This window comes from Siphateles boraxobius, unplaced genomic scaffold (genome assembly GCF_051911475.1).
Source record: "Siphateles boraxobius isolate OS27281-9 unplaced genomic scaffold, OSU_SipBor_1 29, whole genome shotgun sequence".
In the NCBI taxonomy this organism is placed as follows: Eukaryota; Metazoa; Chordata; class Actinopteri; order Cypriniformes; family Leuciscidae; genus Siphateles; species Siphateles boraxobius.
The window spans coordinates 14,348,601-14,373,864 of NW_027508908.1; the positions used below are offsets into that span (position 1 = coordinate 14,348,601).

The 25,264-nt window shown below is 37.3% G+C and overlaps 1 protein-coding gene across 1 annotated transcript in view; it reads right to left on the minus strand.

Moving 5' to 3' along the window:
* Window positions 1-25,264, minus strand: part of arhgap10 (Rho GTPase activating protein 10) — a 101,565-nt gene that overhangs the window by 21,994 nt on the left and 54,307 nt on the right. Inside the window, exons 7-19 of the mRNA XM_077246663.1 lie at window positions 23,737-23,841; window positions 22,952-23,081; window positions 22,727-22,833; window positions 22,526-22,620; window positions 20,531-20,612; window positions 20,188-20,227; window positions 19,973-20,041; window positions 19,562-19,636; window positions 13,904-13,988; window positions 13,066-13,124; window positions 10,955-11,060; window positions 6,993-7,152; window positions 3,128-3,266 (exon numbers count right to left, since the gene is read on the minus strand). Coding sequence (XP_077102778.1) covers window positions 3,128-3,266; window positions 6,993-7,152; window positions 10,955-11,060; window positions 13,066-13,124; window positions 13,904-13,988; window positions 19,562-19,636; window positions 19,973-20,041; window positions 20,188-20,227; window positions 20,531-20,612; window positions 22,526-22,620; window positions 22,727-22,833; window positions 22,952-23,081; window positions 23,737-23,841 — 1,252 coding nt within the window. The remainder of the gene's footprint in view (window positions 1-3,127; window positions 3,267-6,992; window positions 7,153-10,954; window positions 11,061-13,065; window positions 13,125-13,903; window positions 13,989-19,561; window positions 19,637-19,972; window positions 20,042-20,187; window positions 20,228-20,530; window positions 20,613-22,525; window positions 22,621-22,726; window positions 22,834-22,951; window positions 23,082-23,736; window positions 23,842-25,264) is intronic.

Here is a 25,264-nt window from a genome sequence, read left to right on the forward strand (position 1 = left end):
ATGGCATATTAGTGCCGCTGTGGCGACCCCTAGAGGAATAAGCCGAGAGAGAGAGACTGATAGTAGTAATATGAATATTACTAATATTACAATTAAGCTACATTTGTCAACATTCATTAGGTAACCTGACCTAACAGTATTATAGCATTTATTAATCTATATCAATCAGTAATTAAATGACCTAGAAAATTAAATATACTAATACGTTTAGCAATGCATTAAACTAATATGAACCCAACCAGTAACCAAACCAAGATGAATAAATGCAATAAATGTTGATAATCCTCTGTTGATGCATGACAGCTAATGGTTTACATGTCATTTCATTATTCTATTATTATTATATGTTAATCTGTTATTATAGAGATTAACCTATTTTAATTGTATAATATCAGGGTTCTTTTCAAAATCAAAATTTAACCTACTGTATGTTCCCTGACTGAATTATTATTATTTTATTTTACATTTTGATACCATTTCTTAGCACATTTGGTAGTGGAGAGTTTCAAGCAGTGTTTTTTAAGTGTCACTTAAATTTTGAGACTTTTTTTTTTTGTTACCTGTGGTATCGATTTAGTATCGATGCCGAGGTATTAGGTTCTGGTATCGTACATAAGCCAAAATTGTGGTATCGAGCCATCCCTACCGCACACTCAGTGTGTATGTGCACAGAAAAAAAAAACGCATGTCAGAACAGCACGCGAACGAAATGTTTAACCGGCAAGGCTTTAACCCTCTGAGGTCTAAGGGGTTTTTGGGGTCCTTGAGGTGTTCTGACATGCTCTGACATTTGTGCTTTTTTCAGTTATTTATAAACATGTTAATGGCAAAGGTGTAAATTCACTCTATAAAGCATAAACGGGGCTACCGTAATATGTGAGCAACATGCATGTACATGTTTGTATTTTTTAGAGAATAATGTTTATGCGTGGTTATTGAAAAAACTAAAACTTAAATTGTCTGAAATAAGGACACAAAACACATACTAAATATGTGTCCACAAGACTTTTGACTAATGAGTGTTGTTGCCTAGAATTTTTGCTTCAAAATGATCTGAAAATCATCCTGCCTAATCATTTACACAAAACAATACATTGATTTAAATTTTATAAGACACCTCTTGTTTGGAAAGGCAATATGCGTGGAGGCTTGTTCACACCTGAGAAGACAAAGTCCGGATAATGTACCACATACATAATGAGCTGCATATTAATTAGCCCTTTCACACAGGAGTGTCACAGGGTCCCAAAGAATGCAAGGACTAAAGAAATTATCTATATATACATATTTTACAATTAGAAATTTTAACCAATTACAAATAGGTTACAATTACAACAACAATTACAATTTTAACAATATTTCAAGTGTATTTCTTTGTAAAAAGTATACATTTTATCATACGTATTAAAAAAGGTAAGGATTCATCAGTTTGAATATTGGAACAAACACTATAATAACATCTTAGTTGATAATTCAATATACATACTTTATTTTTGACAAAACATCATACTATAGTATATTTAACTATGAGCAGAAATTGGTGAACAAAAGCGTACCTATTTAATGTGACAGTAGTCTTTTTTTACAGTCAAAACTTTATAATCTATCCAAAACTAATCACAAAGTCTAGTCTAAACATTCATATTTAGTCTGTAACATATTGTGTATGATATATTAGCATATACATGTGAATTTGCAGTTTGTTGCTTATACAGACATTTTATTTCAACATATTTCAGTCTATTTTTACTCATCTTAGTAGGCTATAGCAATATAGTTTGGATGTGTTCATGTAAACATAACGTTTACTACTGTAGGTGCGAGAGTGAATGAACGGCACAGACACGCGCTGTATAACTGTAGTAAACAAAGCGCACGCGCCTGTGCCGTTCATTCATCATTTAGCCTACACACAGACACGCAATTCATATTTAAACAGTCTTTTTGCGGTTTACAGTCAGACACTATTCAACATCGCGATTAGAACAAAGCACTTAAGAATAAACGACTTACTACATCAGCTGGATCCGTTGTTCCTCAAAATGAAACTACCAGCACTTCTGGTACATTTTCCAGGGTTATTAGATAGTATTATTCCTCACACCGTAGGGATACACTGTGTACACAGCTCTAGTAAGATACTTACTGAACATGATGTGTTTTATAATCCAGCTGGTGGGCGTTGGCATGTTTGAATGGCTTGCTTAAAATCATTTGCGTTTGAATACCGCGCGCTCTCCGTGGGCGTGGCACATTAACACGTAATCAGGTATAATGAGCTGGAAAGAAAAAGACTGACATCTCTCTCTTTTCATACAGATTACATAAACTGAGAATATTTGTTTTTTTATATAAATTAATTCATTTAAAAGAAGAGAGTTCAAGCTTCATTATGGAAAAACACTCGTGCCTGTATGACAAGTATTCGCGGAATTACAGTTAATTTTCGGAACCGTTTCAGAATGGACTTAACTGACAGAGAGAAGGCAGACCGCGCATCATGTTTGTTTTTCTTTATTTGGCGAAAAGCACAACCCTTTATGTATCCACAAAAAAATAGACACTTATCAGGATCTAATGATGTACAACACTTAATATGTAAGATCAAAATCAACAGAGTATTTTGAGTTTCTTTTGCACTGATAAGAAAAAAAGCGAGACTATCGCGCGACCTCAGAGGGTTAAAGCAAATGCAAATAATAAACTTTTGTGATTGCGAATAATTGCAGTGTCCCTTGAGTAACTCTACTGCTGCGTTAACATGTGATGCGAATTTACGTCGAGTTACAGGTCACAGTCAATTTCTATGGTCAAACCATAGTTTGGGGGCCCCCTAGTGGCGGCGGGGCCCTAAGCAGCCGCTTAGTTCGTGTATAGGGAGGGCCGGCTCTGCTGTACACATGCTGCCTGGTGGGCCTATATTGGTTGTTGGTATCTGAGCATTTTTACGAGTACAAGTACATGAGCTCGGTATCGTTGCATCCCTATTTTTAATAATACAAAGCACTTCTCAAGTACCTCTTCAAAAATATGAAGGGTTTTCCAGGACTTCAATTTCAAAAAGTCAAATTCAATAACTTCAAGCACTTTAAGCACCTTGTACGAACCCTGGATTAGTCTCCCGTACCTGTTTGAATATCCAGCACCTGCGGGTTGTACACAGCCAGCGGGCGATTCTGGCGGCTGAGCCTCTTGGACTGTCTGGTTGGCGCAGAGAGGGGTGTAGTTGTTAAGCATGGAGAGCTGGAAGGAACATCCCCGAATATCTAAAAGAACAAAAAGTTAGTGGGATTTGCTGGCTAGACTGAATATGTTGTGTGCATGTAAAAATCAAAGTAAACAGTTTGTTTACAGCCGATGCCTGCACAGAAATAAAAATGATTATGTATGCGATTATGTATGTGCGATTCTGTGGTGAAAAAAACAAAACAAATAAAGATTTTGGATGTGCTGGAGACCTGCATCTTAAAGGAATAGTCAATCCACACTCATGCATTTCAAAACCTGTATGACTTTCTTCCTTACGTGGAACACAAAATAAGATATTTACAGTAGAATGTCCAAGCTGCTCTTTTTTATATAGTGAATGGTGACTATGACTGTCAAGCAAGACTTTCAAGGACATAATAACAGTGAATAAAGAATTAATTTCACTCTGTTCCTCACTCAAAAGTAATGATGCTCCAAAGAGATTTTTTATTTATTTATTTTTTTAACCGAAAACCAAAACTGAAAATAAAGCTTCAATTACTAAATTTGGATATTCGGGTATTTGAAATGTATGTCCAGGATGTTGTGTTCTCAGGTAATACATTTAACCAGCTATAGTAAAGTTCTTTGGGCAACAAGCCTCTCAATTTTACAGTCAATCTCCACCACAATGTTCTGGAACTTGAGGTCCGTAATGGCTGCAACCGTTTCTCCTGCTTTCTCATGAGTGTGGGGCCAAACACAACACCCACGTCATTGGAGAAACGTTAATTAAACTCAATATTTTCGGTCAATGATTTTAGCCCTTCAAAACCGTTTCTACTGAAAATTCTTTTCTTTTGTTTTGCTTCAGCCAAATATTTTCAGTTGCCGAAATTTTGGTTTATTTTTAAAAATTTTGAGGTCAAAAGATATCATTTGACTTCAGAACACACGGAATAAGGACAGCTCGTATGGATCCATTTTATGATGCTTTTTAGAGCATGACACACCAAGCCAACGGTCAGCCATTAAGCAATGTCAGGCGATAGTTGAGCATCTGTCTGCCGAGTTTTTGTGGCGTTTTCTGCACCGTTGGCACTAATCAGACTAATCAGATTGGCTGTTAAGCTTAAAAAAAAACAGTCCACGAGTATAAAAACCGAAGTGATGAAAGCAAGCAAGCAAACAACTGCTTTGTTTACGGTTTGTCAGCTGCAATCCTAGCTCTTTCCTTATTAAATGATAAATACAGACTACTGCCACCTGATGGTTATTTCCACTCAGGCGCAGAACGTAAGAGCTTGTTGGTTGTAGTCTTTGGGGTGTGTTAAGGCAGGAACACACCAAGCCGACTCAGACGAACTAGTGCTGATGAAAGCCGACTGTGTTGTCGCCTCGCGTCGGGGTAAAAAGCTGTACTTGAACACACCGAGATAACTACTGCCGACTGTTAGCTAGAATGCGCGTTCTGCGCCTGCGTGTAAATGAGACAACTGTCTATTTCTGCAGATATATTCATCTATATTCGACATTCAAAAAGAGAAACCAACGCTGCAGGCTGCAGATAACGTTACAAAAACCATAAACAAAGCAGTGCGTGCTTACCGTTTTGAATATCAATCCTGTTAAACACTTTCTTTATTCCGCTCCACTCATGTTAAATTTAAATGTTTGCCAAGGAACACTCATGTAAGATGACGTAACATAACAGAAGCCTTCTATCTGTACCGTTTATACTTTGCTCTCTGTTTTGCTATTATTCTCGAGCACATCAGAGTTCTCTCTCTCACAGACGGCCCGATGCCGATTCAACATGTCGAATCGGCTGTTACAAGGCCGACGAGGACCAATTTCAGCCGACGTTGTGGAACACACTGACAAAACTTAGTCGGCCGACACACAAAAACTGCCCGACGGCCGACCGTCGGCTTGGTGTGTTCCTGCACAACTTTTTTTGCCTTTAAGCAGTCGACACCACAGTCTACTTCAATCGGTGCTAGTTCTTTGGTATATGGGTTTGGTGTGTCTGCGACCTTTATCACCATTTACTTGGAAGAGAGTAGAATGGACATTATTCAACACTTCTACAGAAAAAGGACAATCCAAAAGTTTCTGAAAAGACATGAAAAATGAGTAAATAAATAAACTTCACGTTTTAGGTGTACTTTTCCTGTATAAGAGGTGTTTGCAAGCTTCATTAACAGCAACAGGCATCAAAAGATCTCTCATGAGAGTTAAGCCCAAATAAGATAACACAGGCATTTGAAACTGACATGCATTTGAACGAGTGGCAGCCGTTCAGCGACAACACAGGAAACATGTTTTCATAATAGCGTCGACTTCATTACAGTCAAGCAGTGTTTACATTTGAACCCCAGACGGGCAGTGTGAGTGACGGAGGTTAACAGAAGTGCGGAACTCTCGACAGGGATGAACAAAGGAATGAGGGAGCTGGTAGAAGGGATAGAAATCTGATACAGTTGTGAAATTCTGCAGACGACAGCAAAGTCTGCTCTCTCTCTCTCTTTTTCCATCTCAGTCTTTGCCCATTCCCCCCTCTCTCTCTCTCTCTCTCTCTCTCTCTCTCTGACTTTCTTCCTCGTCTTTCTCCTTCCAGATCGGCCTCTCTCTCGTTACCCTCTCACCCCTCTCTCTCTCTTTGCCCTCAGTCTGCACACTTTCCCCCTCGACTCTTCTTTGTCTCGCAACTTTTCCAACTACTCTTTCTATCTCTCTCTACAGATGGACCTGAATGCAAAACACTGTCTGTTGAGTGCATCTGAGGGTATCAGCAGTCTGGAGAGGAGCTAATCAGTCTGCTGCTCTGCTCTGTCATTCCTTCTGAATCTCAACGCTTTGCCCACCTATTTTAACTTGCCTCAAAACAAAATCAACGTCATACGCAATATCATTTAGTCTAGGAATGCTTTATATTAAACATAAATCTGCCCATCTATGGAATTTTGGATGCTGCTTCAGAGTGCTTTTCAGAACACAAGAACTTTGACAATTTTTTTCATTATTCTTTTACATACGCCAAGCACACATACTGAAGTGAGTATTAATGTTGTAATGGGTAATAAAACAATCATAATGTTAACATCATCTTGTTTGGCTGCATGTATGTCTCTTAAAAATGGTGTATGGTAAATACAAACAAATTCCCCTGTTGTTCTGTCAACATTTTATTATTCAAATGACATCTTAATTATTATTATGATATAATTGTTTTTATTTCAAGATCAGTTTAAAAAATATAATATGAAACAGTGAACATTTAATCAGCAAAAGTGATTAATAGATCCTAGAGTTTATTATGAACACTAAAATATGGTCATTGGTCACAACATTGGGCATACTATGAAAGCAATTCATCAGGCTGTTTCAAATGAAGGCTAAATAATTCAGAGATTATGAAATAATCTCACTCTTTCTCCCTTTGTCCATCAGAATAAACCCCATTTTAGGATTAACCAGATTACTGTCATCTAAAGCCGATTAAATCAGTGTTTTAACCTGTGTTTTAGTCAAATGAGTATGGTAGTCCAACTGTATTTGAGCCATGAGAAATAGCAGCTAACTGAGCAGAGTACAGTCAAAACACATGGTTCCCCCTCCTGGCTGTGAAGAGAAGTACAACAACCTCTGCATGGGCAATGCCTTATAGAAAAGTTCAAAATCAAACATTGTTCAAATAAATAGATTTCATTAGCTGTCTACAATGTGATGCCCTCTGAGTTGTATTTGTATCTTTACACCTACACAACATTTTGGGCACCACACTAGTTGAGAAGTCTTACCTTTTCATGCTGTTCTATGAGAATCTCCACCACAATGTTTTGGAACTTGAGGTCCATAATGGCCGCAACCGTTTCTTCCTGTGGCCTCATGAGTGTGGGACCAAACACAACACCCAGGTTTGCCACTGTCATCAGGTTTTGTTTGCTGTTGGCTGCAACACTACACACACACATTATCAAGTTATGACCAAATGACTTCAAAGAACATGAAAGATAGACATCACTGCACATTGTTTATTTTGAGGAGAGATAGCGAGTACATTGAATTTATTTGCATTTGTATTATTGGTTTTGATTGTGAGATTAGAAACAGTTAACCTCCTATTACATAGATTCCTTAGAGACACAATCTTCAGTGTCCTTGCATCCTTGCTGAATTTACTCTGGTTTTGATAATTATAGACAAATGACAAAATAAGAGAGAGGTGGGTAAAAGCCATTACCCAAAAGACTTTCATTAGGGAGGAGAGGGTTGGCAGCATGTCAAAAAAGTGTGTGTGTGTGTGTGTTTTTTTTTAACTGCATGCTGAATGACTCAAATGTCATCTTTACCCTTTTGGCAATTAGCTTCACAGTTGGAGAAGTTTTAGCCAAACTTCTTTACTTATTATATTTTCCATGTAGATCCATTTGTAAATCATATGAAAGTGTATCCTTACCACCCTTTGTATAAGAAACAAATCATTCCTTCCTAAGTCGTAATGAAAACCGTGTCTAGTGCAGTCAGAACCTGATGTATTTTCTCTTTTTAGTTTGCTTCATGTAGGCATATATACTGTTTGAACATGGTAATTAAATTCAGTTCAAACAAAACAACAAACATGGTCCGAGACCACCTTGGCCCTGTTTACACTTGGTATTTAGATGTTTTCCGGTCAATCGGATCACAAGTACACACTTGTGAGGGAGAAACCTGGTATTTTTCTCTTTTGTCCACTTTCGACCACTTCTGTCGTGATTTCTTCGAGGGGAGGGTCTATGAATGGGTAAATGAATGGGCTTTTTTCAGATCTTTTGATCTAATGTACGAAATAAGCTTGGGTAATTCACATATGAACGTGCCAGAAGACGACGGAACAACATACAGAGAGCAGCAGCTTTCATTTCTGCTCTGAAAGCCGCAAGACCAGGCCGTCCACTGTGAAATGCGTGTTAGAAATCAGGAATGGTGAGAAAGAACATTGTGCTTGGTTCTTTTTTCATCTTCAACCCAAATTTGTGTCTTTAGCCGTTAAAGTTGAAAGAGTAGGCGGTCTTTTGTGGCTGTTCAAACGCATTCAATCACAAATGAGTTTTCTGAAGTGGTTGAAAGTAGTCAAACTCAAAACATTTTAGACCCTGTTTACATCTATTTAGCGTCAGCCACATGTGATCCGATCAACGAAAACGTTTCTTAATACCAGGTGTAAACCGGGCCCTTGCTGCGATTTCAAGCCCACTCTTCCCTTTTCCACCAAAAAAGAACGGGTTCGGAACTGGTGCTGGTTCAAAGTTGGTTCGGAGTTGGTTCAACTTGCGAACCTCCTCAGAACCTGTTTGTTTTTCCACTTCTAGAGCGCCCAGCGAACGACGTCGTTACGTCACTGTGTACGTCGCTTTACGTCTCAGCTAGAAACGCTTGCAAGTACAACATTACTTTGGGATTATCTCTAACTCGTGAACCAAGAAGGCTTTAAAAACAATTGAAATATGTAAGTCTTTTAATCTTTTCCTTTGATATGTAATCTTTTCTGATTAGTTATGTACACCCGTCTTGTCTTTTTTTTCTCTCCGTTTATTTTTTCTATTTTGTGACTGTTTTCTTCTTTGCTTACATAATGTTTTCAATAAAAAAAATAAAAAAAAAGCTAGAAACGCTTGCGCCAACTTCAAACATAACAATTACAATGGCGGACTACATCGTGTTTCTGCAAATGTTTCTCCTGGCTTTGCGGTCAGAAAAGATATTTAGAACACATCTAAACCCGCCCCCAGCCCCCGACGTAAGCATGACGTGGTAAAAGAACGGTTCTCTGGTTCTAGTCCAGCAAAGAGTTGGTGCCGCTTTGGAACCAGTTTTCCTGGCCGAGAACCGGTTCTTTGGCTGTCGAAACACAAAGAACTGGTTCGCGCGCAGGCACCGGCTCCGAACCGGCTCTCAAAACGCTTTGGTGGAAAAGGGCTATCTATAACACATACGGTGACAATGCACTTTGCACTGTGATCACAAAATAAGTACACTACCTTGTAAAAATTTTGGAGGTCAGTAATTTTTTTTTTTAAAGAAATGAAGACCTTTATTTAGCAAGGATTAATTAAATTACCGGTAATTAAATTATTTTGCACCAAATCAGCATATTATAATGATTTATGAAGGATCATGTGACACTGAAGACTGGAGTAATGATGCAATAAATATTATTATAAATTTCAATAATATTTCACAGTATTACAGTTTTCACAGAGTTTTTGATCAATTAATTATTGCAGCCTTGGTGAGCATAAGAGACTTCTTTCAGAAAACATTATCAGTAACACTTTATTTTAAGGTGACGTAGTTAACAATGATAACACTTCATTTTACAGTATGTGCACTTTCAATGTACTTACAGTGTTCTAACCACAAAAGTAATGAGTAGTGTAAGGTAACTACATGGGTTAAGTTTAGGGTTTAGGGGTAGGTTCAGGGTTAGTACCTAGTTAGTGGCATTACTACATTAAGTACATAGTATGTTCGTGCGAAACAGGACTGTAAAACAAAGTGCTACGTTACATATTACTATAGTAATAACAGTAAATTATGCATAATTACAAATAACTAACCTTAAACCAAACCCTAACTCTATATTAAGTACATGTTAGTAAGTACATATTAAGTACTCAGTACTTGAGTAAGTACTATGTAACTTAACTACATCACCTTAAAATAAAGTGTGACCAAATAATCTTACCTACAAAACTTTCTTCCTCTGAAAATGGTTATTAATGATTACTTTGACACTGTTTTAAAGATTTAGAAAAATCCAAATAACATTAACAATAACATTTTAACTAATGAACTTAAAAAAAGTAACTTTAATTATTTTTCACTAAAAACAATTCTGTCCCTGTTTCAGAACAATGCAAACAAACTTCAGCCCTGAAAAGTCAGTTTACCATTTTTAAATGATGCACAGTGAAAAGATATATGCCACAGACAGAGAGCAATTAATCACCTCTTTGATTACATTTCAGATAACATGGCAACATTTGGCTTTTTTCTCTCCATCTCTGATGGGTGTGCAACTGCGCCAACTCCTAAAGCATTTTGCGAGGGCTGGAGTGGATGGAAGAGTAATTTAGTGGCGGGTAACCTGAATTTAATTTCCAATTGCACATCTTTGGCTGCCAGCAAATCCCACTCTATATTTTGAGAAAATGCGGCTGCCCAGTCACTGATTGTCAGAGGTTAGAGAGATTATACGCTTGTCCTCAATTGGCTTACATTCACATTATATAGAAATGGGCCTGAGGTAAAGTCTTGTAAAGGTAGCATACATTTTTTTTTTAAATTTATTACCCGATCTAATCTCTTAACAGAAAGCTGTTGCATAACTCTCTTATCTAAGTTTACAGTTGTTGGATGTAAAGGAGATGGTAAAGGCTTTTTCTCTCTAGAAAAAAAAAATGTTGATCTAGATAACAGCATGGAAACTATGAAAGTCCATGTGGAGTTGTCTCTTTGCTCCATCTCTTTTCTCTCCAGAGTGCTGTCTGCCTGTTTGCTCTGTTGCTCAGCAACAGAGGTAGCCTACTGGTGCCAGTAAGAAGGGTGTGTGTTTGTTTAGTGAAGTTAAGCATGAAGAGAGGGAGTAAGTCAGAAATAATGAGAGAAAAAAAGTGGCTGACGGCCGAGAGCAGTAAAAGGTTGGAGAAATAAAATAGAGAATGTACACAAAAATTTGTGTATGCACAAGAGAGAGAAAAAAACAGCTTCCACTCACTTGGCGAGATGCTTGGTTACCAGACTGAGCACTAATCTGTTCCTCTCTGGCAATTTATGAACCAGACAGTGAATGGCCTGAACTCTAGATTCTGGACTAGCGCTCTCTGTGCAAACCAAAAGAGAGAGAGAGAGAGAGAGAGAGAGAGAGAGAGAGAGAGAGAGAGAGAGAGAGAGAGAGAGAGAGAGAGAGAGAGAGAGAGAGAGAGAGAGAGAGAGAGAGAGAGAGAGGGAGAACATCATGAAACATGCGGTATCACAGTTTACACTTTACAATAAATGTGTAAAACTTTAAAATATATATATATATATTATTGAATTAGTAGGACCAAACAGTAAAGGAAAACTAGCCTACAAATGACCAGCATTTCCTAAAAAAAAAAAGCATCCAAAGATACTGCTCAAAGTTGGTCCAGGAATCAAATTAAAATATAATATGATATTTTTAATTTGTTCAACTCCCAATCCTTTCAAGGTTCTGATGTTTTTATTATGGCTGGTGTAATCAGTGTTACTTTTGTATTATTTATATAAAGGTGTTTAACAATGAAACTGAAACACCTGTTTTAGACCACAACAAATTATTATATGGTGTAGGGTCTTCTTTTGTGACCATACAGCTTCAGTTCATCATGGGAATGACACTTTCCAGTCCTTCACAGTGGCCAGAGGGATTTTGAGCCGTTCCTCTTCCTGAACGGTGACCAGGTCACCATGTGATGCTGGTGGTGGAAAACGTTTTCTGACTTGCTCCTCCAAAATACCCCAAAGTGGCTCAAAAGTATTCAGATCTGGTGACTGTGCAGGTCATGGGAGATGTTCAACGTTACACCACAGAAGTCTTGCTGTGTGTATTGGTGTATTATCAGTCTGATACACAGCACTCCTTCAGGGTACAATTTCTGTACCAATTAGTTGCACGGTTGAGTTGAGTATGTTTAGGGCTTCACCACACCGTAACTCTTAAAGATGATGGCAAGACAGTGAAGGTCATCTCATCAGAGAGAAATACATATTGCACATGGTCCATAGCCCAAGATTTGCACTGTTGGCACCGTTGAAACCATCATTGGCTATAGCAGCCCGATCATGAATATTGACTCTTTGGAGCTCCCGATGAACAGTTTTGGTGGAAACAGGAGAGTCAAGGTGCATATTTAATTCTGCAGTGATTTGGGCAGCTGGACAGTTACTCCTGTTGGATGTGGTTCGTCCTTCGCGGTGGAATGCCGACATTACCCTAGATACCATAGTTCTCGATACACCACAAAGATTTCCTGTCCTGGTCACAGATGAGCCAGCGAGACACACACCAACAATTTGTCCTCTTTTGAATTCTGACATCTCCTACTATGCTGTGTGGAATGCAATTTTTTTTTATGTCCAGCTGTGCTATTGCTCTGCTAATTCAACCTTCACACTCTGGTCTTACCGATGGAATGTAAAATCAGTGAATACTGGCCACCATTTATAGACGTGAAATCTCCAATGTTATTGGGCAGTGTTTCAGTTTCATTGCCCAACCCCTGTACTTTATTATTGTTATTATTTAAAATTTGCTTTATTTTATATTTTCCGTTTCTATTTTAGTTTGTGTCATGTTTCGATAATTTTTGTTTTTAATTTCATAAATTAGTCATGTGATTGTCATTTTTATTAGTTTCAGTTATTTTATATTTCATTTCTATTTAGCTTTAATTTATTTTCATTTCAGTTTAAGTAATTTATTACTTCAACTTTAACTTATTTCAGTTCAGTTTATTTGCGTTTTTCATGTAATATTTATATTTTATTTTAGCTGTATAAATAATTTTTTATAGTTTTAGTTAACAAAAGCATCTTGCTTCTAGTTTAGGCTTGCCTCTATTGACCTACCATAACCTACGACAACCCTCTGAGGACAACCATCTTTGGCAGTCATTTCCATATTTCAGATGTCCTTCAACAGAATTTAATTTGATGATACTTTTGACAAGCATTTACCCCCCTTAGAGTTTCAAAAATCACAAGCTCTTTTTTCACGGACATGCACATATTATAATTGTATGGCATTTGTCGAGTAATTGATTGGGTATTGCTTGATTATTGTCTAAGCAAGGACAAAGACCATACTTGCAGGGACGATGAACTCCTTATACAGCTCGTATGTCATTAGTGGCTCTGGAAGGCTCCTTGAGAGAGAGAGAGAGAGAGAGAGAGAGAGAGAGAGAGAGAGAGAGAGAGAGAGAGAGAGAGAGAGAGGAGAGAGAGAGAGAGAGAGAGAGAGAGAGAGAGAGAGAGAGAGAGAGAGAGAGAGAGAGAGAGAGAGAGAGAGAGAGAAGGGGAGAGGGAGTATGAGAGAGAGAGAGAGAGAGAGAGAGAGAGAGAGAGAGAGAGAGAGAGAGAGAGAGAGAGAGAGAGAGAGAGAGAGAGAGAGAGAGAGAGAGAGAGAGAGAGATTTATAGGCTTTATTGGGCATTATTATATACACAACACTATGATTAATGTGGCTGATCACTGCAAGAAATTAGATGAGCACACAAACACACATACACACTGTGATAACCAAGTTCATCTGAAGGTACTTTCGCTCAGTATCTGGCACACGTCCCAGCACCGTTAGCCCAAAATCAGCACACCAATATCATTCATATTTGTAGTGCAGTACAAAGACCGAACACACATACAACTCTTTTTCTGTTGCATTACTAAAGCTGCCTTGTGCTATTCTATTGTTACACATCAATTACATAAATCAATTAAAAGCAATATTGATTAAATGTTGAAATATACATTATCACTGAAAGGAATGCCCCACTGTGAAATTCACTAAACACCCCTGACATTTCACATGAACACATTGGTGTAGGCCTATTCTGTCAAATTACAATCAGTACATTTAGAGAAAGGATATATAGAAACTATGTTGTGTTTACTATCTGCAAACAGAAACGGAATGCAGTAAACTCACCTCAGGTAAAGCTTCAAAGCACTGGTGATGGTTTTGACATCCCAGTCCTCACAGGCTGCTAAATCTATTTCATTGCTCTTCTCATCTACAGATCACAAAACAATAAAGATTTTAAGATCAAATAATCTTTATTAGAGGGCAAAAAACTATGGTCGGTGAATAGGGTGGATTTTGAAATCTACTGCTGCTTCAATGTATATCTAATGAGTGATTATAATAAAGGTATTAATCAATATTTTTACTTCTAAACATCACATGAGTTGAATGACTTCTCTAAGCTTAAAAGATTTTACTTTGTTATAGAAGCTACCAGCGTGATTAGTGAAATGTTCTTTTCATGTATTCTCTAATGTCTGTATTTGATATCTGAATGCAGTAACAATGCTTGCTCATTTAGCCCGGCTTCCAGAAATGACTTCTTCAACATATGTCAATACATTCATCTGCTTTTCTAGGGTACTCTGAAAGCAATGGTCACAGGGGTCATTGAAGTCTATAGTTTAAGGGACCATTTCTCAGTTAAAGGCTTACTTTTTATTTAGACTAAAGTGTCCTCTCCTTGAGAGAAAGAACGTTATCTCGATGTTTTGAGAAGACTCTCCTGTTTATTCAGTAGTTAGAGCCTGGCCAAATCCAACCTTGGAAAAGCTGTGTGTTGTTGTGTGTTAGTCTTTGTAGTGGTTACAGGTTAAGGAACCACTGGCATTATTGGAGATTGAATGAGTTGTTCTGGACATGCTGGCGCCCAGCAACCCAAATCTGCGACCTGGAAGGTCACGACGTGCCTAACTTCAGGGTCCGAGTGTCAGCTGCATAATCGTTGGAGATATGCTTCAGTCTACCTGTACTGTATATGTGTGGAAAATTACTATGTTTATATATTTCTTAGCCAATGAGAATCATTCAACCTGAAGCAAGGACGTAGCTTAGACCTTGGTGAAGGGTATAACTGCAGTGATCTTTGTAACTGTGTAATAATATTGTTATTACACGAACTCCTGTGCGAGTCTTGAAGCTGACTTCTGCTGATAAGCTGCAAATTATCTTCAGTAAAACTTTTCTTCAATTTATTATAATTCTGACTCCTGGTCTACATTCATTCTGGGTTCTGGGTCTTTGACTGTAAATCCCCTTACAACTAAGATTTTTTATTTTTTTATTGTCATGTATGGTCATCAAAGCTGCATGTAATGGCTGCACAGTAAAACATTAATATTGTGAAACATTACAATTTAAAATACACTGTTTTCTATTTTAATATATTTTAAAATGTAATTTATTCATGATGACAAATTTGTTTTTGTTTTCCAGCAACCATTACTCCAGTCTTCACTGTCACAAGGTCCTTCAGAAAAATCATTCTAATATGATGACTCAAAAAACAGTTGTGATGCTTAATATTTTTGTGGGAAACTATGATAAAAAACAAAAAATATATATGCAGGATTCTTGAATTTTTGGATGAATAGAAGTTCAAAAGAACAGCCTTCATTTGAAATATAATTTTTGCAACATTATGAATGCTGGTTAAAAGTATTAATTTCTTTAAAAAAGACTTTTCAACGGTAGTGCATTTTGAAAAGTCTGGGGCAACAGTAAAATGGTACAATCAAAATAAACACAAAACACATTTTAAAAGAAGAAAAAAAGAAGCAGCAAAAATAAATGATAAACTTGTTTTAAAACATTTCTGAGCCAGTTTTAGTGTAACCCCTACTAGGACCCGAGGATGCTCAGTATAGATGAAATGCAATGAGAAAGATAAAGAAAGTGAGAAAGAGACAGGGCTGAGGGTCAGGGTACGGACGATTTGAGGGGCAAACTGATTCATTCAGTTAATTTCTCTTCTACATTTGAGGTAGTATCACTGCTCACATATGGATTTATGGATCTATAAATACTTTCCTGCCAGGAAGTTGGACAAAGAGTATGCAAATGTTTAAAACTTTCTGCTTTGAGTTTGTAACTCTGTTTTTTTACACTTTTGAAGATTTCAGCCAAAGCACTGACAATCACATCTCTGTCTGGTTGTTAACATGGTAATGTCTTAGTGTGATTTTATATAACACAGTAGATAATCAAAAAATGTCTTAGGCCACTTATGTACAACGTTTTAGTCAAATAAGTAAATTTATTCTCAATCAAACCTGAGCAACAGTTTGAACCATTGTGTGCTATTTGCAAAGGCATATACATATTCTCTGTCTTAAACTGCAAGTCTGATGGTATTCAGTCAAGTCGCTGAATTCAACGTGCTCCAACCTGTTCTAAACTATTTAGATTTTATAATGCAGTCCGCTGTTGACGACACAGACAGCAGAGAAGAGATTGAGAGAGATAAATTCTCTCTTCCCCAGTTCTGCTCTCCTATAAAACGCTGATGTTCTATACCCTCAACTCAACTCTCAGACAGCCTGGAATACACATACTGTAAACACAAACTTGAAACTACTGTTGAAATATTTTTTGATGTTTTTGAAATAAGTTTTGCAGAAGTCTACATTAATTTGATCAAAATTACAGCAAAGACAGTAATACTGTGCAATATTACTACAAAATAAACTTTTAATTTTAATATATTTTATGTCTTTATGATTTTATGTCATTTATTGGCAAAAGCTACATTTTCAGTAGCCATTACTTAAGTCTTCAGTGCTCAAAAAACTGATATGGTGCTCAAGAAACATTTCTTATTTTTATTAATGTTCGAAACAGTTTTGCTGCTTCAAATTTTTAGTTGCCATTGTGATTATTTTGTTTAAACTAGAAGTTGTTATAAGATTGATCAGGTTCTGCAATTGTTGTTAATAAATGATAACAGTCGCTTGGCCTGTCATGGCTTATTGCTTTATTAAATGACAAGTCAACTACCTGAGTCTTCAACCAGTGTTCCTGTGAGCACAATGGTTGTGACTTGTGAGCACATCCCGTCTCTGATACAGATAACGTTTTAGCCCTATGTGGTTTCATCTTAACACTCAATTTGCATTCTACTGACATTTCAATACAACATAATGTATGCTCATCCTCCTGAGTCACATTGGCGAGAAAGAGTCTGTCAATTAAACAAATATATCAACTTAAATTGATATATACAATTTTTATGATTATACAGGTCCTTCTCAAAAAATTAGCATATTGTGATAAAGTTCATTATTTTCCATAATGTAATGATAAAAATTAAACTTTCATATATTTTAGATTCATTGCACACCAACTGAAATATTTCAGGTCTTTTATTGTTTTAATACTGATGATTTTGGCATACAGCTCATGAAAACCCAAAATTCCTGTCTCAAAAAATTAGCATATTTCATCCGACCAATAAAAGAAGTGTTTTTAATACAAAAAAAAAAGTCAACCTTCAAATAATTATGTTCAGTTATGCACCCAATAGTCAATACTTGGTCGGGAATCCTTTTGCAGAAATGACTGCTTCAATGCGGCGTGGCATGGAGGCAATCAGCCTGTGGCACTGCTGAGGTGTTATGGAGGCCCAGGATGCTTCGATAGCGGCCTTAAGCTCATCCAGAGTGTTGGGTCTTGCGTCTCTCAACTTTCTCTTCACAATATCCCACAGATTCTCTATGGGGTTCAGGTCAGGAGAGTTGGCAGGCCAATTAAGCACAGTAATACCATGGTCAGTAAACCATTTACCAGTGGTTTTGGCACTGTGAGCAGGTGGCAGGTCGTGCTGAAAAATGAAATCTTCATCTCCATAAAGCTTTTCAGCAGATGGAAGCATGAAGTGCTCCAAAATCTCCTGATAGCTAGCTGCATTGACCCTGCCCTTGATAAAACACAGTGGACCAACACCAGCAGTTGACATGGCACCCCAGACCATCACTGACTGTGGGTACTTGACACTGGACTTCAGGCATTTTGGCATTTCCTTCTCCCCAGTCTTCCTCCAGACTCTGGCACCTTGATTTCCGAATGACATGCAAAACTGAGCAACAGTCCAGTGCTGCTTCTCTGTAGCCCAGGTCAGGCGCTTCTGCCGCTGTTTCTGGTTCAAAAGTGGCTTGACCTGGGGAATACGGCACCTGTAGCCCATTTCCTGCACACGCCTGTGCACGGTGGCTCTGGATGTTTCTACTCCAGACTCAGTCCACTGCTTCCGCAGGTCCCCCAAGGTCTGGAATCGGTCCTTCTCCACAATCTTCCTCAGGGTCCGGTCACCTCTTCTCGTTGTGCAGCGTTTTTTTGCCACACTTTTTCCTTCCCACAGACTTCTCACTGAGGGGCCTTGATACAGCACTCTGGGAACAGCCTATTTGTTCAGAAATTTCTTTCTGTCTTACCCTCTTGCTTGAGGGTGTCAATGATGGCCTTCTGGACATCAGTCAGGTCGGCAGTCTTACGCATGATTGCGGTTTTGAGTAATGAAACAGGCTGGGAGTTTTTAAAAGCCTCAGGAATCTTTTGTAGGTGTTTAGAGTTAATTAGTTGATTCAGATGATTAGGTTAATAGCTTGTTTAGAGACCCTTTTCATGATATGCTAATTTTTTGAGACAGGAATTTTGGGTTTTCATGAGCTGTATGCCAAAATCATCAGTATTAAAACAATAAAAGACCTGAAATATTTCAGTTGGTGTGCAATGAATCTAAAATATATGAAAGTTTAATTTGTATCATTACATTATGGAAAATAATGAACTTTATCACAATATGCAAATTTTTTGAGAAGGACCTGTATCACTGTTAAACGGATTCATCTGGAATACTAACGTATAGTGTATTATGTTTTTTAGATTTCTTTGTAAAGGTCCACTTACATACTCCTACATCATTAATAAAAATACGATTAGAAATAGATTACTGGTTACAAATATCCTCAAAATATCTTCTCTTATGTTCCACAGAAAAAAGAAATGCATACAGGTTGGGAACAACAAATGATGATTAAATGATTTTCATTTTTGGATGAACTGTCCCTTTAAATAAAGAGAATGTGTGGATATAATCCAGCAACAGCAGAACCTGTTAATGACAGTGCTCTGAATTTGAAAATGAGATGGATAGTTGGTTGTGCTCTGGACATTTGGCAGGTTTTTAAGTTCATGAACCAACTACAAGGGCTCAGGCTGTTCTCAGATGAGGACAGTGGATCCGTATAGAGTGTTAATGGCTATTAGACTCTGGAGTGGCTGAGTTCATGTAGCAGCAGGGGCACAGGCAGCCTGCCGACTAGACAAAACATTTAGCATTCAGAGCAGAGAGATACCAGCTCATGCTACGACTGCAGTAGGGAGAGAGCGAAAGAAAGAAAGAAAGAAAGAAAGAAAGAAAGAAAGAAAGAAAGAAAGATGAGAATGGAACAGGAGCATAAGAGAGATGATGATAGCGCGTGATCAGATCGTGTCAGGTTTTTGGGAGAGGCGAAATAGGATCAAGGAAAAGTGACAGAGAGAAAGACAGAGAGAGAAAGAAGGAGAAAATGTCCGGAAATCTGATTGCCTGCCAGCAGTAATGGAGTCAGGTGTCACCTAAAGGACAGGACAAAGGGACATACAGACAGACACCAGACAAGATGAATGTCTGAATGCCAATGAGACTCAATAGGACACTGGCTCTAGATACAATTATGGGGCTTCAAAGAAAACCATCTAAATCTGACCAACAATTACAGACCTATCAAAGAAGGCTTAACTTACCAATCATAAAACTGACCAGCTTCTGTACTTTTGAACTGACTCCAACCACTCTGTACAGACCCTGATCATTAATACCTGCAAAAAACAACAATAGCAGTTAGGTACTCTATAAGCATCCCAGCTGATCTGGAAAAACTGAATGGCACACCAAGCTTTTCCTGCATTATCCAGCATGAAGCACAACAGGTTGTTGGTTTGGGCTGAGAAAAACTGCTAGATCATTCTGCTCTCTAGTGTTCAGAGGGTGTTACTACATCATGTAACCTTATTGAAGGTTTTAGCAGATGAGTTTTCCTTTGTTGACAGACAATAAACTGTAAACAATTCCTGATATGTTTTTATATGCATTACAACATGCCCTTACTTATTTTGTATATGATGTTCATATATTAAAACATTACTGGGAGTTACCTCTGGCTTCAATGGCGTTTATTGAATTTTTCACAAAGCTTATTCCCACATCATCCAACTGGGCATCAACTATGGAATACACAAATGTCATCACAATATATGCACCATCAATAAATACAAGTATACAAATACATTTTTTTTGTGCATAAGCACTGCAATTAAAGGTAAACTTTAGCTATAAAAAGTAGCTCTGATATTAATTTGAGTTCACTCACTTCCTCTTTCTCTTGAATGTGTCCGGTTGAGATACTGCATCTGTGCGTGAGAGATAAACATCAGAAAACACAAACCAGACCAGCATGAAACACATTACACCAAACAGAACTGAATTTATATACCAAACAAGAGACTATTACTGATCATTAAAATGCTTTGAAGTACATACTAGCCTACAATTCAAACGTTTGGGGTCGGTAGAGGATTAAAAACAAATATATGTTTTTTTTTATGTTTTTCAATATTATTACAATTTAAATTAACCTCATGTTTTGTCAACTGATAATCAGAGAATTATTTTGACTGAATATAGCTTGAAGTTGAAGTGAGGGATTGACACACCGGCTCCTTTCCTCCCATCGCATGCATCCAGAATCTGTGGTCATCTTCTGAGATTGCCTGGACTGTCAGCACTGTGCCTGGTCTAAATAATAATAATACAAAAACAACCACACAGACTTAGCCTGCTGCTATATACAAAATTAAACTGAACACAATTACTTTTTTATTGTAGATTATTTGTCTTTTAGTGCACGACTCATTAACAGCTCCATAATTGTTTTAACAAAATGTACTAACTGTAAAGTGCCTTTCCATTTCATGTTTTTATTATTTTAAGGTTGTGCCTCTGCATCAGACACAGAGTTGTTTTGAGGGCACACACTTTGAGGTAAGTTAATGAAGAGAATAAAAGGAATACAGACAGACCAGTCCCTTCAGAAGCGAGGGCTGTCTTTACATACAGGAGAAAAGTAAACGTTAGTGCTGCACAATTTTTGGTTTCAAACAGAGATCACAATTATTTCACGATTCTGAACAGACAACTAAACAAAAAACATGTCATTTACTAGAGGTTCTGAAAAAAATGATCAATTCTGGAGTCTATTTCAAATGTTTAATAAATCTGAATTAATTATAAAATAAAATAAAATGTTGTAATATATTATAAAAAAATATATTACAACTGCCCTCTCTGGATCAGCGGCAGCGCAGACGCAGATCTGAACGTTCCTAGTTTAATAGACAGGCAAATGTTGTCATTTAGGAATGAGATTGCGTGGGAGTTTGAATCGAGATTGTGATCTTTTAACAATTAATCGTGCAGCTCTAGTAAACATGCAGCTTTTATGGTGCACATCTGGGGTTTCTATTAACTTTGATTGTCCAATCAATTCGAAACTGACCAAAATCCAGTCTTTTTTTTCTTGTTTAATATCTTTTTCACTTGGAAATACAATGGATTATGGAAATCAAAGGCATATTCATTTTGAGATTCATATCCTAATTTGGAAACATTCTGATGTGCTGTTTAAAAGATTCCACTAACCAGCCTCATGAAGCACACAATTAGCGTTCATCATACACTCTGCCCGGTTCAGCTTTGGCTTTGATTAATGAGGGTTCTGAGTGTATCCTGGATGATCAAAATATTTAGATTTTCCTTATCCTCTGTCAAATGAGATGTTGTGCCAATGAATCATGTTAAACCCAGTAGTTTCAGAGGTATTTACGGTCCTATTGTTTTTCTTTTCCTGTTTATCATCATAAGTTAAATGTATAAACCTTAACAATCAAAAACGACTAATTTTGTTGGATTTGTTTTCAAAGGGGTCATAAAATTCATTTTCAGATCTTTATATTATGTTCACTCTCTGTCACAAAACACTTGGCAAACTGATTGGCAAACTTCAAAAGTGATCCAATGCAACCACAACGATTGCCTCTGAAGACAAAATACTTGCCATTGGTGTAGCTTGCAATACAAGATACTTAGAAAAACTGTCAGCTTGTTGAGTATTTTAATAAAGAAAAGAGTCCATTCAGAAAAGAGATGACCAAACAGAAAACATTCTCTTTCAATCACTAAAGCCAGCTGTTAAAAATAAACTTAAAACTTGCATTTCTAATAGTTTGATCTCTTGGAAGACTATGCACCATTTTTTGGAAGTGCAGTCCAGGGACAAAATAACTTCCGAAGGTTTCGCTCAACAGCAGTACCACTCTTGTGATCGGTGGACAAACATGAGTTGTTAAGAGTACCACTCAATTAAACTTATTTTCAACAGGAGAGTTAGCTGGGTAAGAAACCTGCAGTAAGTTTGTATTGTAGAGAAAACTATTATGTGTAAATACAAAGGACATTTTTATTTTCTATTTCATGTCCCCTTTAAGCAAAAAATCTACTTGTCATGGAATACTGGTTACAAGTGAGTCATTGTAAAACATTGTAAAAGTTTTTATTTTTGATGCATAAACGACATTATTTCTTGTGAATCAGAAACGCATCATTACATTTATTCATGCAAACCATTATAACCGGAGGCATGGCCAACTTACCGATCTGTGATCTCTATGTCTAGGCAGAACCTCCTGTCAAGTGTGTCAGTGGTTTTGCGGACACAAGACTTCATTGTAACAGAGTCTGTCTCACCCTGAAAGGATACAGAACATTCTTTGAACAGCAGATCATCAATACATTAATATTATATGAAACATGCCATTATCAAGACTAATGTGTCATGTGTGATGAGAACTTACAAGCTTCCCCCCTGATCTCTGGTCAAACGTTTTCATGTGTAGAATTTTTTGTTCTTTGACAAACGTGCAATAGCGTTTCACCCAGCTGGAGCCAAAAGGAGGAGGTCCTGCAGAAATAGCAATAACGATCAGTAATGCAACCAGCAAAGCACAAGATACATGGGAAGACAGTCAGTAAAAGTAATAGGCACAAAAGAGTTCCATCATAAAAATTGTCTTGCGTACGTTTCTCCTGCATGTAAAGATAGCCCTCGCTGCTGATGGGACTGGTCTGTCGGTACTCCTGTGGCGACTCTTTGATTCTCTTCAATAACTCAAACACCTCAGAGCGTGTGCCCTCAAAACGACTCCGAGTCTGAAAGCAGAGGCACAAACTAACAAAATAACACAATCATTGATTAAGTTCTACAAATTCTGTGAGAGCCCGGTAACTGGGAATTTATGCTGATGGAATTTCCAAAATCTTTGGAATACATTGGGAAATTACTCAATGCATAAAAAAATTTGCTTAAACATGCTTATCCATGTTTTCAATCTATACATCCTCAGAACTCTCACCCTGACCATCACAAGTGATTTATAACTGATTCAAAACAAAACACCAGGACAGTGACGCGGTCCAAACAAATAGGACAAGGGAGGAAGTTGGCTCTCAAACTTCTGGCTTAGGAGTTAAACACAATGGAAGGTCAATGCAAACAAAGGCCTTTAAATTTCCCTGGGAAACCTTGGCCCTCTCAAAACGCTGCTGTATCCTGTCTTGGTAACTCTCTTTCCATGTCACTCAGTGAGCCAATAGCATTAACCATTGCAAGCACATCTTGGCAAATCACTCTACATGTGTTGATAAACAGTTTATATGCGGTTCATGTTTAATATTTTACTCATTCATTGTATATATGAAATAAAAAATACATATGTATTTTACAAATCTTAATGAGTAAATCGTTCAAAAAAGATTTAAAGTTATGTGTATTAAAGTCAAAAACATTATGAAAGTTTTTACTTACATTTTGAATATTGATTTGAAGGGCCTTTTTGTAATGATCAAAATCTTTGGCCAACTCATATCCCTGATGATAGAAAGTAAATACAGTCTGAAAGAATGCCAGCATCTGCACAAGAGAGAGGGGAAGAAGGGAATGAGAGAAAGAAAGTGAAAAAAATTTAATGTCTGCAACATTATATTTTTTTCACTTCAGTAAGTTCCTTTTGTCCTGCCCCTGCCAGAAGGTGGGATGTGCACACAATTACTTGTTTTTTTTTTTTTAAATGAGAGAAAGAAAAACATAGAACTACTTATATCCACTAGGACAGACATTACCATGTTCATATATGTTGTTTTGTCTAAATCTCTATGTGATGTCAAAGAACATGGTTTCATGTAAGTAGAAAGTCAGACAGGCATCCATAAACGTAATCAAGTAATCAGGTAAATATTTGCTCTGCTAAAACACTCAGCTAAATTAGAAGGATACTAATTTTTGTGCTTATGCAAACTATTAAATTGTGAGTCCTAGGTGACTTGGAATGCGGGCCCAAATACACCCACTTGCAAATGGCCTGGACAAACCCATATTTAAAAGAGGCTTTTGTGTGTGGTAATTGTACCAAATGTAACCATGCTGTACTTACAGCTCTCACTGAATATAATTATATTGCATTTATTTATTTGATATAAGGTAGGCTATACATTTTCCTCAGTATTTTTAAACAAATAAATGCAGCCTTGGTGAGCATAACAGACTAGTGTAAATATGATTATGGTTACCAATATTTGTTATTATGTAACCTGTATATACAGGTGCTGGTCATATAATTAGAATATCATCAAAAAGTTGATTTATTTCAGTAATTCCATTCAAAAAGTGAAATTTGGATATTATATCCATTCATTACACACAGACTGATATATTTTAAGTGTTCATTTTGATGATTATAACTGACCACTAATGAAAACCCCAAAATCAGTATCTGAGAAAATTAGAATATTGTGAAAAGGTTCAATATTGAAGACACCTGGTGCCACACTCTAATCAGCTAATTAACTCAAAACACCTGCAAAGGCCTTTAAATGGTCTCTCAGTCTAGTTCTGTAGGCTACACAATCATGGGGAAGACTGCTGACTTGACAGCTGTCCAAAAGACGACCATTGACATCTTGCACAAGGAGGGCAAGACACAAAATGTCATTGCTAAAGAGGCTGGCTGTTCACAGAGCTCTGTGTCCAAGCACATTAATAGAGAGGCGAAGGGAAGGAAAATATGTGGTAGAAAAAAAGTGTACAAGCAATAGGGATAACCACACCCTGGAGATGATTGTTGAAAAAAAAAAACATTCAAAAATTTGGAGGAGATTCACAAAGAGTGGACTGCAGCTGGAGGCAGTGCTTCAAGAACCACCACGCACAGACGTATGCAAGACATGGGTTTCAGCTGTCGAATTCCTTGTGTCAAGCCAGTCTTGAACAAGACACAGCGTCAGAAGCGTCTCGCCTGGGCTAAAGACAAAAAGATGAAGAATGCTGGTGAGTGGTC